The sequence below is a fragment of the Arachis ipaensis genome, chromosome B01, assembly GCF_000816755.2.
Source record: "Arachis ipaensis cultivar K30076 chromosome B01, Araip1.1, whole genome shotgun sequence".
Lineage (NCBI taxonomy): Eukaryota > Viridiplantae > Streptophyta > Magnoliopsida > Fabales > Fabaceae > Arachis > Arachis ipaensis.
Genome location: NC_029785.2, coordinates 118,544,710 through 118,562,238, shown reverse-complemented (window position 1 = coordinate 118,562,238; position 17,529 = coordinate 118,544,710). Strand labels below are relative to the sequence as shown.

At 34.2% G+C, this 17,529-nt stretch overlaps 1 protein-coding gene and 1 non-coding gene across 2 annotated transcripts; both read left to right on the top strand.

Annotated features, from left to right (window-relative positions):
* LOC107634667 (protein LONGIFOLIA 2) lies at nucleotides 7–5,207 on the top strand. Its single transcript, XM_016338097.1, has 5 exons — nucleotides 7–861; nucleotides 1,229–1,299; nucleotides 1,606–3,726; nucleotides 3,864–4,014; nucleotides 4,232–5,207. The coding sequence occupies exons 1-5, from the start codon at nucleotides 717–719 to the stop codon at nucleotides 5,029–5,031; spliced, it is 3,288 nt and encodes a 1,095-aa protein (XP_016193583.1). The 5' UTR covers nucleotides 7–716; the 3' UTR covers nucleotides 5,032–5,207.
* On the top strand, nucleotides 5,801–5,872 carry TRNAT-CGU. Its single transcript has one exon. It is a non-coding gene; the product is annotated as a tRNA-Thr (tRNA).

The window sequence follows — 17,529 nt, the reverse complement described above, 5'->3', positions numbered from 1 at the left end:
GGTCCCCTTCTTTTACATTTGGCTTATTTTGGTTATCACCATATAAGATATTGTCTGGTTTGTTTTTGTGAAACTCAAGAACCCAAAAAGGGAATACAGAAAGTCATAATTGGAAAAATTCTTGGGATTGCAGTTACAGTCTGCAAAAGTTGTTCTCTTTCCTAGTTTCTTGCTAGAAGCCAATTCTGTGGTATCTGATCACACACCAGCTGTTCGAGGATAGTACTCTTTCTTTTTCTTATGTGAAAAGAAGGATTTTACAAATTGGGGCCCTGTAATTCTTGCCAAAAAGGAAAATTTTTATCTCTTGCTGCAGAAATAGAACTATATATGTATGTGGAAACTAGCCTGCTACATTGACCTGTAGTTATCAGAGTTAATATAACCATGAATTGTGGTCTGGACCAAACTTCTGAGTGTGATGGACAATGACAAAGGATACAAATTTCCTTGTGTTTTTCTAAGAATTGTAATGAATTTTTATGTGAGGATATGCTAAGGACTAAGGACCTCAGAAAGTTATTGGATTCTATCTTTTGTAGCTTCAGATTTTGACTTTGCAGTGTTGTGGTGTTTAGTGGAGTTGAGAGTAATAAATGATGGAGCTTTTATGAAGAGAAGGAGTAGTTGATTGTGGTGGTTGAGAGAATTTGAGTCTTTAGTTGTTGAAAGTAGAAAAAAGGGGGAAAAAAATAAAAAAGAAGAGAGAGGTGAATATGGCTGCAAAGTTGCTGCATTCTTTAGCAGATGAAAACCCAGATTTGCAGAAGCAAATTGGATGCATGACTGGGATTTTCCAACTGTTTGATCGTCACCAGATAGTTACCCCTCGCCGCATTAGCCACAAGAGGCTTCCTCCTGGTATTTTCTGAACATTCACATGTTGAATTTTGATGATTTATTTAGTTTATGTTTGCATGATTTCTTTCTTTCTTTCTGTCTACTTTTCCCATTCTCAATCTTAAAGAGGTTTATCACTTGTGTTTCAAGGCTTTTTTCCTGCTCTGCATTCTTGTGGATGATATTGTTGTGATCATTTACTTAACAAAGATTTTGATTATTTTTATTTCTTTTGTATTTGTTCATTTTGAATTATATGTAGTGAATTAGCCATTAGGCCTCCATGATGGTTAGCTCCTGATATTTGCAGCATTAGGTGTTGATTTTTTTATAATTTATTATCTCTACGTTAGAGTATTCACATCTAATGCTTTTGCTTTTGTTATAGGTAATTCCCACTCCAATTATGAGAGCTTGAGAAGAGATTCTAATAGCATACACCAACGGCAAACAGCTGCTGTAAGAACCTTGTTTTTCACTGTTTTGAAGTTCAAATTTTCTTATAATAATGCTTTAATCTGGGTCTGGGAATTTTCTTACCAAATTAAGTATGCTTATGCTGATCAAAAGATATGTTGAAATACTACGAATTGTTTGTTACCTTCCTTCAAAATTGTTTTCAGGGTTTGTCCTTCTTCTAGATCACAGACTTTCTATTTCTATGTTCAGAATTTTCTTCTTGTTTTAAGAAATGTATAGGCGTTTTTATAACTGCTAAGTAGCATTGCGAAACTAAGTTTGTGCAACATAATGAACTTATTGCAGGATATGAACTTAAACAAGGGTGTAAGTGAAAAACAAAGAATTTCAACAGAATCATCAAGGGCCTCATTCTCTTCATCATGTTCATCGTCAATATCCTCTATGGACTGTAAAGCTCAAGCAGATGCTTCCTTCGACCGAATTACTTTTCCTGAAACTCCTAGAAGGGACCAAGTTATGAACCAAACAAGTACCTCTACAAATTTGGGTCACCAGTCCCTTGACCTGAGGGATGTGGTAAAAGACTCTATGTACAGAGAGGCCAGAGGACTATCAGTGAAGACTACAATCAAAGAAGAAGTTTCCATTCGTGCATCGAAGCAGAAAGATTCACCGAGACCTCTTCATCTGTCCATTTCTGATTATGAATATGATAGAGTTGGAATTGATGGAAAACAAAGTGTGCCTATTGATCTAAAGGAGTCTATCCGAGTCCTTTCTAAGCTTACAGAAGCCCCTTGGCACTATGATGAAGGTAGAGAGCTTCGGAGGTTGCCTTATGAAGTAAAAGATGGACAATGGCATTCGATCTCAAAGGATGCTCGTCGGTTTTCTTATGATGCAAGGGAAGTACATCGATACTCTTCTGAATCACAAGATACCATCAAATCCACACCAAGACTAAAAGAGCTTCCTAGACTTTCCCTTGACAGCAGGGAAGTTTCTTGGCGTACTTATACCTCTGATTCAAAATCCAATCATCTCTTAAGAAATTTCAGTAGTGGTACTTCCGACTCAGATGACAAAGTCTCAAGTCTGCAACAACGGCCTTCAGCAGCATCACAGAGCAGGCCACCGAGTGTTGTAGCAAAATTAATGGGGTTGGAAGCATTGCCAGCGTCCAATTTAGCCAGTGAGACTCACTCAATTTTGAGTGAAACTGACCCAACTCAAGGTGATGATCAGTTTTCAAGATCATCAAAAAATGGACTCATTAGGCCATTCAAAGTTTCTAATTCTTCGAAAAGCTCAATGAAAGACCCGAGTTCCCCAAGCAGGAAGAACCCGGATTTGGTTGTGAAACCTATCTCAAGTTCAAGGCATCCCATTGAACCTGCACCATGGAAGCGGCGAGATAGAAATCAAAGTTCACCAAGACCAAGTTCCGGGGCCATGAAGGCTACAAGTATAACAGATTCATTCCCTTCAGTTTACAGTGAAGTTGAGAAGAGATTGAAGAATCTTGAATTTGATCAGTCTGGAAGGGATCTTAGAGCGCTCAAACAGATACTAGAAGCAATGCAAGCAAAGGGGCTGCTAGAGACAAGACAAGAAGAACAAGCTTCAAATCTTGTAGGAAATCAAAGAGACCATGAACCAAAACCTGCGAGTCTAACTCAGAATTCTAGGACAGCAAGGAAACAAAGTCCTCACAGAAACAACATTGCATCTTCAACTTTCGGTGGATCTGACTCAGCAAGGAGCTTTGAATCTCCAATTGTAATAATGAAACCGGCAAAGCACATTGAGAAAAATGGAATTTCATCATCTTCAGTTATTCCACTTGTTGAGCTTTCTGATTCACATAAACTCCAGAGTGTGAGGATGAAGGTACGTACAGGTAATGGAAAGGGTACAGGTTCTGGTCGAATAACAAAAGATCAGTCTCCTAGAAACAATCACAGGGAAGCTTCTACTAGCTTCAGTGAAAAGAAAGCTAGTAGCAAGACTATAAGATCAACACAATCACAACCAAGATCTCAGCAGTTTACAAAAGAAAATAGCCCAAGCTCTGTAAAGAACTCAGGATCTGTTAGCCCAAGATTGCAACAAAAGAAGTTAGAACTTGAGAAGTGTTCTCGCCCACCAACACCTCCATCAGAGTCAAGTAAACCAAGACGACAATCTGGTAAGCAGACCACAGAATCAGGTTCTCCGGGTAGAAAACCGAGGCATAAAGTCCCTATTTCACAACAAAGTGATGACCAACTTAGTGAAATAAGCAATGAATCAAGAAGTTTGAGTTTCCAAGGGGATGAGACATCACTACAATCAGGAAGTACCATAATTGAGTCAAAGATGGATGTGGAATTAGCCAGCAATTTACAATCTGCTGAAACTGTCGGAAGCCAAGGCCCATCTCTTAAGGCTATTGAGCAGGTGGTTTCAGGAACAATACAGAAGGTCAGATTGATGACAATTACTTCTACAATTCAAGCTTTTTTTGCCTGTTAGAACTGTATGAGAAAAGCTAAGTTTTAGAGTAAAATAGTAAAATATTCCATTTATCATTGATATGAGTGTTTTGCTTAAATTTTCAGAAATCAACTCTGATGTTGGATGAGAATGAGCCTATTTCAGAACTTGCAATGGATGCTCCAGATCATCCGAGCCCTGTATCGGTTCTGGACGGCTCAGTATACAGAGAGGATGTGCTATCCCCAGTCAAGCTTATATCCAATGCTCCGAAAGGTATGGTTTTTTCCCCTTAAAATGAGGGAGAAAATTTAAGAGCTATATTATTTCTGATGATGAATAATACATTAAGTTGCCAATAATTATGAAGTAATTAAAGAGAGAAATTTTAGTTGTATTTGTCACATATGATACTCTTATATGATTAAGCTTTTGTTTTTTCATTTATTTGTACACAACCTTGTACCTTATTATGACTTATATGCTGAAGCAGGTGATGTTCAATCTAAAGAATACGATTATGAATATCAGTGGAACACTGCAGATGATAGCCTTTCAGTTAACAGCGAGATCAACCGCAAGAAATTGCAAAGCATAGATCACCTGGTTCAGAAGCTTAGACGGCTAAACTCGAGTCACGACGAGGCTAGAATCGATTACATTGGTTCCCTTTGCGAAAACTCGAACCCAGACCACAGATACATATCAGAAATACTATTGGCTTCAGGTCTCCTGCTCAGAGATCTGAGTTCAGAATTGCTGACATTTCAACGCCACTCGTCGGGTCATCCCATTAACCCCGAGTTGTTCCTTGTATTGGAGCAGACCAAGACAAGTAGCTTTCTTGCTAAAGAAGAAATCGGCATTGAAAAAGTTGATTACAAGAAGACAAACACAGACAAGTCTCACAGGAGATTCATCTTTGATGCTGTGAATGAGATTCTTGGCATGAAACTAGCTTCTTCTCCTGAACCATGGTTGAAGCCTAATGGACTCGCAAAGAAGAACCTCAGTGCACAGAAACTTCTAAAAGAACTGTGCTTTGAGATAGAAAAAATTCAAGTGAAGAAGCCCGAATGCACAGAAGATGAAGGTGATGGTATAAAAAGTATACTATGTGAAAATGTTATGAATGGAACAGAAAGTTGGACAATTTTCCATGGTGAAACATCTGGGGTTGTGTTGGATGTTGAGAGACTGATATTTAAGGACTTAATTGATGAGATTGTGATTGGTGAAGCAACGGGCTTGAGAATCAAGCCAGGTAGACGCAGGAAGCTATTTGGAAAGTAATATATTTTCATTCCATTTCTCACATTTTAACTAATCTTGAACTATGTTTTCACAGTCATTACATATAATAACAATAATAATCATCGTTAGCTTTGATTACTTTTGCTAAGTTGTAAAGAAAACAACTTATCATGGATTTACAGCAATATGCATATTCTGGAAATTTCTTGTGGAAATCTTTTTCTGTCTTACCGATGAACTAGTTTCTGTTTTGCTTGTGATGTTAAATTTGGTTCCTGTAAAGTCAAGTTCATGCATGAAAATGGAGAAAACTGCTGACAAGTTGTAACATTGGACCATGTATGAAGCAACTATCTATATCAAATAATCCATGCAATTCACTTAAAACTAGTCAATTATCTATTGTTGATTGCTATACGAATTGGCTTTATTAAACTAGTGATAAGAATAGGTGACTTGGCTAAGTTAACATGTTTCATATTTAAGCTAATAGTAATAAGTTATTTTGAACATTCGTTTTTATGGTTAAATCATTCCAACAAACAAAGGGTTCTGACTTCTGATTAGAACCTCTACTAGTATCTTCCATTCTTCCCAAAATCATGCAAATGACGATAGTAACCCTGGCCCTAAAACTTCTGTAAGCTAGAGGAAACTCACTCAAAAGTCAAATCATGCTTAGGTTGGAACTTGGAAGTTAGAATCGGATATACAAATCAAGAATGAGGTCTCATTTATTTATTGAAATCATATAATGAGATTTAAAGTATTGTTAAAATATATTGAATAAGAAATTGCTAATGCACTTGCCTCCGTAGCATAGTGGTAGTGCGTTCGCTTCGTAAGCGAAAGGTCGCGAGTTCGATCCTCGCCGGGGGCTGTTTTCATTTTGTCGTTTTGTATTGTAGTTTTCTACTTTTTCGTCGTTTACAGAATGTCCGTTTCGGAATTTGGTCAAACAAGTTGTCGTTTATGTCCGCCATGCTGTGTAGCAACTAGCAAAACAAACACATGTGCAAGGGCCCACCATAATTAAAGACATTGGGCTCCTTGCAGCCCCAAGTTCATGGATTGCCCCTTATTTATTGTTCGTTCTAAATTTAGAACTTTAGCTCAAAAACAAAAAGCAAAAACAAGTATATAATTGAAGTATAAATTCTCGGGTAGTTATAAGCCAATGATTAATCTTTAGTTCTGTTGGAGTTTATTTTCAGTGGATAGTCTTTAAAATCAATTTCGGAATATAACACTTAAGCTACTAAAGCATTTTGTTAGGTAAACCGAAGAAAAAAAAGAAAAGAAAACTAAAGTACTCAAAAGAATATTCACTCCATACCTCATGTTAGAGGTGATTTATTACATGTTGCATGAAATTAAAAGGGGCTGAAAAAAGTATTTTTGCTTAATGTGAGGAAACAAAAGGAAGAAGGAAAGGAATCAAAAGTGGTCCCATTTTATCTTAAATAGTAATGGACATTAGAGAGCAGAAATAAACCACAATGGACCACAAGGCCCATATATTTTGTTTTTAGCAATGACGTACTCTTCTGCACGCCTACATAGTGCATGCAGCATTGCCAACTACATTTCCTCCTACTATAAAAAGCACTACGCTTTTATTTTACGCGTGGTGTTTTGAAAATGTTAATTTGGATCCTGCGTCTTAGGAGGGTTGAACTTTTAATCGAGGATGATCCAAAGGAACGATAATAGGATACGTACAAAGAATTTCATCCATAAACTTAACAGAGGTGTAAAATACAATATTAGATATTAAAAGAAAATGAAATCAGTAGCCGAATAGTATTCGTATAAAGTATATATTTAAAAATAAATTAAATAATATATATTTAAGTGACTAATTTTTTATGTGTATATAATATTTGTTGATATAGAAAATAAGGATTAAGGTGGAGAACATAAATTAGATAAATTCTATGTCCTTTATTTATTTATAGTAAATAGCAAAAAATCGAAAAAGGAATTCAACTTGATTCGAACATTTTGATAGGATTTCATGCGGATTTGGCCCAAATTTTGTCTTGTGGACCATATAGGAATGACAACAGGGTAGGGTGGATATCGGAGGGTATTTCAATACTCACATCTGCGCCAAATATTAACTACTTGCGCTCTTCATTACCTTTCCATTACTCACAAATATTTTATTTATTACCCAAATTCATATCCATGATATCTTATGGATTCATATTTGTCCTGTCCTATCCTGTTTTAAAATATGATATATTTTACCGTGTTTTTAATAGCATCCCTCTTGTATGATATATATTATATGGCTTATGAAAATAAAATTTAAACTATTAAACTAAAAAGAATATGTAAATTTTAAATATAATTAAAGTAATTACATTATAAATTAGAGTACTACTACACATACAAATCTTTTTGGTATACAAGTCACTTACATAATGCGCGCGTAAAATCACGTTGTTCCTCTTTGTATCCCACGTTCTTCCTCCTTCTCTTTCTTCTTCTTTGCGTTTCTCCTCCTTTTTCTTTGCGTGTTTCATCTTCAACGTCGTTTTTTTATTACTGTTGTTGTTGCTGCATTTTTTTCCCTCCTCCTCTTTCTATTGATATTGCAACATTATGTATTTTTTTTTCTTTGTTTGATTTTTCCTTTCAAGAAGAATTATGAGAATATGGAATAAGAAGACGAAGAAGAAGAAGCAGCAGAGCAGAAGATGAGAAGGAGGAAGAGGAAGAGTTTGAATTATGCAGAACTTATTAGCACATACACCGAAAATTCTTAAACAATACACTCAAATATCTTCGTGTTACACCCAAATATTTTCGTGTTATACCCAAATTTGCTGTAAATACAGAAAAATATTTTCTCTAATGTTGCATTTTTTTCTTCTTCTTTTTTCCTTATTTCTTTCTTTCTTTTAGTTGAATGAATGTAAGTTCATCATCTTCCAAGTAATTTTGCAGCATTATGTGTTTTTTCTTCTTCTTTGTTTGATTTTTTTTATTCTTGTTAAAAGAGTAAAAGAAGAAGAAACTTGAGAAGATAAAACAAGAAAAAAAAAAGATGAATAAGAAAAAAAGAAGAAGAAGAAGATGATGATGATGAAAAAGAAGAAGAACCAGTAGAAGATGAGGAGGAGGGAGAGAAGAGTTTTGAATTATGCAGAACTTATCAGCACACATACACAGAAAATTGTTAAACAATACACTCAAATATCTTTGTGTTACACCCAAATATCTTCGTGTTACACCCAAATTTGCTGTAAATACAGAAAAATATTTTCTTTAATGCAGAACTTTTACATTACATTCAATTCAAACCATCAATGATGAAACATTATTCACCTACAGAATCATAAGCTACTAACGAAAAAATTAACTAGAATCGAACCACATCTTAGCCACTTGATTGGATTCAAAACAATAATCAATTTCGTTTTGGTTCAATTGACAATCTGAACTTGAATTATTCATTATCTTTAACAACAAGATAACTGATGATGGAAGAGAAGGAGGAAAAGGAAGGAGGAGAAGAAATTCCAATGAAAAAAGAAGGAGGAAGAGGAAGAGGAGGAAGAGGAGGTGGTGTTGGTGACGACGATAACGAAAGAGAAATTAGAAAATTACATTTTATAATTTCATGAAGTAAAAATAATTAAAATATAAATTTTGACACTAATTTTAAAGATTATGGCCCAAAATTAGGTTATTAAACCAAACCAGTTAGACCGAATCCAAACAGGACCCAAGGCCCAACTATATAAGGCCATGAATCAGTCCTCTTCCCCATCACATAATGAAAATACGCTGAACTTGGGGGTGGGAGTAACAAAGGAGAACCCTAACCTAATTCCAACTTCAAATCTACGTAACTTTCAATCCGGAGCTCCGATTGACAAGCCGTTTCTTTCTCCCTTTCTGAATTCGTGTTTTAGTGTGAGTATTGAGTGATTTTGGTAATTTTGATGGTTTAGGAGTACTCTAGCAGTGGATAATTTTTAATTTTGTCTAATTAATCCATGAATAAAGTAAGAAATGATTACTTTCCTTCTAATTTGTCAATTTCATGAGATTAGGGTATTAAAAATTTGTATGTATATGGAATTATATAACATTAAGTTATATATATGTGAAATTGAAGTCAAATTGGCGAAGTGGTATACTTGAATTGGAGCTTTTGATGGTTGGAACCTATAGCACATGATTTGGAACCTTGGAGGCTTGAATTGAGGTGTTTGAGCTTGGGGAGAAATCGGCCAAGGTATGGTTTTGGTTTCTCGTAGATAATATATAATGTTTCGCGAAAACATCGGCTAGATGACCATAGAATAAGTTATATGATATGAAAGGTTGAGGTTTAGTGATTCATTATTGGAAATTGTTGAGTGGTTTGGATGGGACCCAAGAAGGGTGGCAAAGTCCGAGTTTTAGGGGAGATGCTACCAAAATTTTAAGAGAATTTTGGGAAGTTTTTTTTTGGTTAATTTGGATGGAAGAATAGTTTATTTGATTTTGATTTATTTAAGAAAAGGATGAATCAGGTTTGAGTTTAAATGATTGAGAAAAGAATTATGTTTTGAGTTTGATTAAGAAATCACATTTGGAGAAATTTTAGTAAATTTTAAAAGTAATTGGTTTTTGATTGAATAATTTCATTTTGCGACATTTTGGAAAAGTTGAAGAATTCGAGTTTTGATTTAGCAAAACGGGACGATCTCTGAGCCTTTGGAAATGTTTCAGATTTAAGAATGAAACTGAAATTGATTTTGGGTTTACATAATTTGGTTTTGAAATTGGTTTGGAACTCTTGGCTTACATGCTTTGGTTTTGGTTTAAACTCCATTATAATTGATTCAAATTAAGCAACTATGATTTCGAGTATTTTTAAATAATTTAAGAAATGAGATAGGTTATTCTCCCTTAATATCTTGAGACTCTGCCGTGGAGTTTAATTAATAACTTCTGATTCAAAGTACTTAAGTGACTATTTTAAGAATGAATGATTTTTGAGGTTGGTTTGGAAAAATTTGATTGAGTGGAAATGAGTGAAAGTGAATATGTAGAATTGGGTTGTGAAGGGAAGAGCTTGAATTGTAAAATATAAATGAGGAATTGGATGTGATGACAACAACGAAAAATAATGATGAGTAACTTGATTATGATTGTTGAAGCGAGGTGAAACATCTTTGATAAATAGAAAACATTTGAAATTTAAAATGTCTGTGGGGATCGTGGTTATTTACCGCCCACCAGATTTTAAAGAAAATTGTTTTTGTGGGGATCGTGGATATTTATGCCCATCAGGTTTTAAAGAAAATTACTTTGTGGGGATTGTAGTTATTTACCGCCCACGGGTTGTAAATGTGTTTGTAGGGATCATGGTTATTTACCGCCCACGTGTGTGTTATTTTCCAATTGAAAACGTCTGTGGGGATCGAGCTGGTTTACCGCCCGCAGATGGTGGGGATCGAGGAAGTTTTTCGCTTACCAGGTGAGGATCGTGGTACTGTACCGCTCACCAGTTTTTAAGAGGACGATGCCTGGGTTAGCTACCGGACATGTCAGGTTGGCTATATAACTGACAGATGAGACTCATCAGCCATAGGGTAGGCATACATCATATGCATATGTGTGTTTTGTTTGATTGTGCATTAATTGGGTGTGCCTATGTGATTATTATGCTTACCTGCTATATTTGCTACCTACTGTATCTATATCCTACTTGTGTTTGCTTTGTTTGTGTTCTTTGTCTGTGCACTAGAGTTTTGGAGGATTGGAAGAAGGCAGAAATTAGGGCATAAGTTAGAAATGAACTAGAAATAAGAACCTTAGATAACCTACCCTGTTTATGGTTTTCAATTTATAAACTTTAAGTTTTAAATTTGAGTGTCGGAGTTCTAGGATTGCCTCTGGCTTTCTTGGAACCTTATATCTTATGTACGTGGGCACCTTTACCATACTGAGAACCCCCAGTTCTTATTCCATACATATATTGTGGTTTTCAGATGCAGGACACGAGGCGCCGCACTGAGCATTCTAGAGGCTCTTGGAAGCGAAGAACTATCTTGGGATTTGATGTTTGTATTTGGTTTATGTTTATATATGTGTATAGATTCTCCATCTTGTAAATATATATTATGTTTTGTCCCTTTTAGAGGTTGACCTGGAGAAACAGGATTTATATTTATCTGTTGGTTTATTTTTGGGTTGTATATATATATATATATATAGGTCGAGTCTAGATCTTGATTATATAACTTTCATTTGGAACCCTACTTTTTTTATATCTGTCTTCTGGTTTTCTGTATAAGTTTTCTATATTTTCATTTCTCGTGAGCGTTGTATCTTCGATTAGTCTAGATCTATAACTTTCATTTGGAACCCTACTTTTTTTATATCTGTCTTCTGGTTTTCTGTATAAGTTTTCTATATTTTCATTTCTCGTTTCTCGTGTACCTTTAATTTTGTTTTCGTCGTACCCCTTTTCTTTCAAGGCTCCGAGATATATTATCCTTGTTATACACATATATCTTTACTTTTAAAGGTCGTTGTGCCTCGTCACCTCTGTTTTACATCCTAGGTGTAAAGCTCTGTGTGGTAGGGTGTCACACAACCCTTTCTTGGATAAACTTCAGAAAGATCTTTAGAAGGATCATGAAGTCATTTCCATCCAAGAAGAAAGCTATTGGCAACAAATATCTAGGTGTAATACTATCCAGTTTGGGGATAAAAACACTAGATATTTCCATTAGAAAGCTAATGGGTGCAGAAGAAGGAACCGAGTCACGTCCCTTTTTGGTAGAAAGTTACTTTGGGTGTTCATTGAGAAATTTGGAAAAAAATGGGTAAACACTCAGGCATTCATTACTTAAAACATATGCATCTCTTTTTTATTATAAAAGAAAAAATTTGGTATACATACTTTGTTTAAAAAAAAAGAGAAAAGAAAAGAAAAGAAAAGAAAAGAAAAGAAAAGAAAAAAATGAATGATAATAAAAATGTAAATAAAGAATGCATGTGTATGAGAATTAGAAAGAAAATGCATGAGTGGGAGTGAAAAAAAGAGATGAATGGGAAGTTAGGTTGTTTTCTTTTGTGTACATAGATTGATATAGGATTAGGTGGGATACTTGAACTAATCAAAGATCCAATTTACTAAGTCCACTTAACCATATTAGTCCTACCCTTACCCTAGTCCCATTACAACCCTCCAAAGACCTCATGTATTTGCATTCATGCATCAAGTATTTGTTGATTGTTAGATGACTAGCAAATTCTAGAAAACATGATCAAAGGAGGATTGGGTGATTAAGCCCTAAACACTGAGCGATTAGAGTGAATACACATCCGGTGAGGGTTCGATTGCTCAATTTCATGTTTTCACCTTTGATTATCTCTTTTTTTGCAAGTTGTTAAATTCTTTTTAATAACTCAAGTCAATTGTGGATTTGATTTGATTGCTATTGCTCTAGCCCTTGTGTTTATAGATGTATTCTTGGAAATTGATTTATTTTGACCAAATGGTTGCATTCATATAGATAGAGTGCATATAGATAGTTTGCATTGAATAAATGTTGATACCCTTTGTCTCTTTCTTGGTTTAGCATGAGGACATGATTGGTTTAAGTGTGGGGAGGTTTGATAAATCCCAATTTTGTGGTTTATCTTGTATTGAATTTAGGGGATTTTATCAACTTATCTCACATTTATTCAATGAAATAGCATGTTTTATAGATTTCTCCTAAATTGTGCTTAAGATTGAAAACATGCTTTTTAGGCCTTTAATTTGCTAATTTTAATTCACTTTAATCTCATTCGATGCCTTGATATGTTTGTTGAGTGATTTCAGATTTATAAGGAAAGGATTGGATGAAAGAAGTGAAGATAAAAGCATGCAAAGTGGAGAATTCATGAAGAAATGAGGATTTGCTGAATTCAAGGCCACGCGCACACATCACCCACGCGTACGCGTGAGGAGAAAATTTCCAGGCGACGTGCGTGCACGCGTGACGTTGGTCACGTGACCTCATTAAAGTGAAAATGCTGGGGCGATTTCTGAGTCATCCAGGCCCAAGTCCAACTCATTTCTGAAGCTATTTGATGTAGAATACAAGAAGGAGAAAGGGGGGAGCAATTAGATTAGGCAGGAAACATGCTTTAGGTTAATTCTAGAGAGAGAAGCTCCTTCTTCTCTCTAGAAATTAGGGTTCTTAGTTTAGTTTTCTCTTAGATTTAGGTTTAAATTCTTGTTTTGATTTACTTTTCTTTGCAATTTGTTGTTCTTACATCTTTGCTCTTCTAGTTTTACTTGTCATTTTCCTTATTTTGTTGCCTTTATGTTTATGACACTTTGTTGATTTTAATTTCTATTAATGCAATTTATGTTTTATGTCTCTTTGATGTTTAATTGAGTTACTGTTACTATTTTCTTGCAATTGGTAGTTGTAGATTTTATCATTCCTTACAATTTTATTATGCTTTCCTTTTATGCCTTCCAAGTGTTTGACAAAATGCTTGGTTAGATTTTAGAGTAGATTTTGTGCATGCTTGGCTTGGAAAGAGAAATTAGGTGATCTTGTGTCATTAATACCCAACTTAGGTTGGTGATTGTTCATGCCCTGGGTCAAGCTGTACGACCCGGGCTGATTGACGACAAGTCGACCGACCTCTTCAGGTCAGGTTTACCCAACCTCTTCTTAAAGAGCTCGGCCAAATCACCAAGGAGAAGTCCAAAAATGAACCAAACAGAGGAACACAACCCAAATCCAAAGGTAGCCCAAGCCTAGAGAGATAAGGGCAGTTCCCTTGAAGATAAGATGACTTCACTCAAAGATAAGATAAGATAACTATCTTATCTCCAGAAAGGTCACTTCACACCATTATAAATACACTGGAGCACCCAGGTATAACTCATACTTTGATTCTACAAAAAACCTGTTTAATACCCTTGCTAACTTAAGTATCGGAGTCCCTTGCAGGTACCCCCACCCTCCGGTGACGAAGGATCAGCAGCACTCGCAGTCCCAACAAGTCAGACACATCAGCGCTGACCAGCACGGAAGATCTCATCCGAGATTGACCTACAGTTTCAGGTAACCCCCAGAACATTGGCGCCGTACACTTTTAGAGGTCGTAGCGCCTCGCCAACTCTATTTTACATCCTAGGTGTAAAGCTCTGTGTGGTAGGGTGGTACAAAAAATAACGAAGAAAAACGTACAGTAACGGAATGAAGAAGAACATGCGCGCGTGATATAAATGACTTGTATAAAAAAATGACTTGTATGTGGAGAATAATTGTATAAATTATAAGCAACATTAAATAACTTTAAATTTATCAAATTTGATAATCTATCTCAAACATTCATTTGCATATGTTAAGAGCGAATACAAGATAGACATAAGGCAAAACAATTGCTACCGATATCTGTCACATATCCAAACAATTATTATCAAGTTTTACTTGTATCCACCCCCAAAATCTAATCCATCATTGTAAATCCCGGCTCGTTTAGGCTGCGTTTGTTTACAGAGATAGGACACTGAGACAAAGACACAAAGACACAAAATCGTGTTTGACAGAAGAGACATGGACAGAGATAATGTGTCCAGAAACACTGAATTAGTGTATTTTGTGACCATCCTGACAGGAAGGACACGGAGACACTAACAAGGGACACAACTTATTTTTTATTTTTTCTTTCATTATTCTTGTTGATTTTTCATAATTATATTTTTTATTATTATATTTTTCATCTCAAATTTTTAAATGAAAAAAAAAATGAGAATCAATTGGATTTTCATAATTTGTTCTAGTTTATTACCAAACAGAATACAAGAACATAAAATTTTGTGTCTCTATTTATCAGTATCTTGTCTTGTCCTATTCTTAGTGTCTTATCCTGTCTTGTTCTCAGAAACAAACGCAGCCTTAAAGACGAGACAGGTTGAGTCCGATCAAATTACCATTCCTATTTCTAGAAAAGATATTCTTGGATCGGTCGTTATTGTATACCCAATTCTAAGAGTTAGGCAATAACACTTATATTTATAAAACTTTAATTTTAAATAAATAGTAAATAGTTTTTTTATGATTTAATTATTTTATAATTTTGATAATTATATTAAATTTTCAAATAGGTCTGTATAGTTATATTAAATTTTCAATTATGTTTGTATATTAAATTTCTGTAATCAATTATTTTGGTAACCATATAATAATACAATAAAAAGCTACAGTCAAGCAAAATAGCCAACCAAGTCCAACTAAGATGGTTAAACGTGTTTTACATCCATGCTTCTTTTTCTTATAAGCAAAATAGCTAATTAAGTCCAACAAAATTGTTTAAACATGTTTCACATCCACGCTTCTTATTATTTTTGCCTCTGCTTCTTGTTCTCCTCCTCCTTTTCCCTTATCTTTCTTTTTCACTATCTTCGTCGTTGTCACCACCAATGCCTCCTTGATCTTTCTCTTTATCCTTCTTCTTTTCTCATTTGAATTTCTTTTCTTCCTTTATTTTTCTCCTCCTCCATCATTATCATCATCAGCCATCATTGTTTGTATCGTTATTGTCGTCTTTTTCTTATACGTAAATAATATTGTTCATTCTCTTTTGAATTTTTGCACTTGTGCTACTTAATTTCGTTGCGTTATCTATAGCAGTTTCGTATTTAGCAATAAGCTAGTAAAATTCTTTGATTACAAATATGAACAATTTCCGTGTTGTTGTTAGTTTACAATGGTATCGTGCTTATAACTTTTCTGTGTTTTTGCAATTTTTAATGTGATGTTAATGAGTAGTTTGTACTAAAGATTAGGATAACTTTCAACATACTTTAAGAAATTGAAAAATTTTACAAAAATTATTCTAAACTTGCAAATTTTTCTACTAAAATAAAGAACGTAAATAAAAAAGAAAATCAAATAAAGAAAAAAATTATAAATATGGCTTGAATAACACTAGAACCATTACAATTCTCTTGTATGATTTAATTACATCAAATCCAGGTCAATGAGACCAAGTGCACCTAATTTAAATCAAAATGATACCGAAATTAATTAATGATGATGACGCACAAACTCAATTTAGAACAAACATGCAAACAAGACTCAATCAACTACAAAAATACATCAAAATTAATTTTAGATTAAAAAAGTCATGGATATGACTCAAATGACACTTGAATCACTACAACTTTCTTGTATGACGTAATTACATCAAATTCAAGTCAATGAGACCAAGTGAATCTCATTTAACTCAGAATGACACCAAACTTACTTAATGATGACAACATACAAACTCAGTTCATAACAAGCACACAAACAAGACTCAATCAACCACAAAATGCATCCAAATCAATTTTGGATAAGGAAAAATCACGAATATGACCTAAATGACACCAAATCATTACAACTACCTTATATGATCTAATTATATCAAATCCAAGTTAATGACAACAAGTACAACACATTTAACTCAGAATGACACCGAAAAATAATGATGATGACACACAAACTCAATTCAGAACAAGTATACAAACAAGACTCAATCAACTACAAAATATATGTATGTAAAATTTAAACCCAGAAAAGTCATCAATATGTTGCTTATAATTCTTGTTTCATCCTCTTAACAAGAACTTGTTTCACAGTTAAGATGTTTTAGTGCCAAAATTGAGAAACTTCTGTCTCACGATAAGAATTTTGATGTTATTTTCTGATAAATAATGTATAACTCAAAATTCCTCCTCCTTTTCTTCTTCTTCGTCACCGTCATCATCTTCTTTTCTTGTTCATCTTCTTTTTCTTGTTTTACCTTATAATTCTTCTTGTTTTATCTTCTTAACAAGAATAAAAACAAAAAAATCAAATAAAGAAGACGAAAAAATACATAATGCTGTAAAATCACCAAGAATAGAAGGAAAAAAAGAAAAAAAATACAACAACAACAACGACAATAAAAGAACAACGATGGGGAGGAAACACACGAAGAAGAAGAAGAAATGCGAAGAAGGAGAAGGAAGAACACGAGATATGAACATTCACGTTTGTGGCTGGGGAGTTGGAGCATGTAGACATGCTCTTACTAATGAAATTAGTTTTTGTTAGGTTTGGATTAACTTGGTTGCCAAAAAGACTTAAATATGTAGCAAGATTGATAACAATAATCAACAAATCAACCCAAACACAAACCAACTTAAATTAGTCGAGTAGTAGTTAGCCTATTTGTTCACTTAATCAAATGTCAGGTGGTGTTTAAAAAGAAAAATTAACACAAGCCATGCCTTTTTTTTATAATAAATGGAATTGAAGTCCAAACAGCAAAACTATACAAAAATTATTCGCGAAAAGAAAACATCTTAATATCAGTAGAAAATTAAACTGAAACTAGTATATGTACGGGTTAATATATGAAAATACATAAAATAATTATTCAAAAAAATACAAAAATTATTACTATAAAATTTTAAATTATAAAATCACAAACAATTGAAAAGTTTAATTATTTTTAATATAAAAATATTTAAAATAAAAAATAAATATC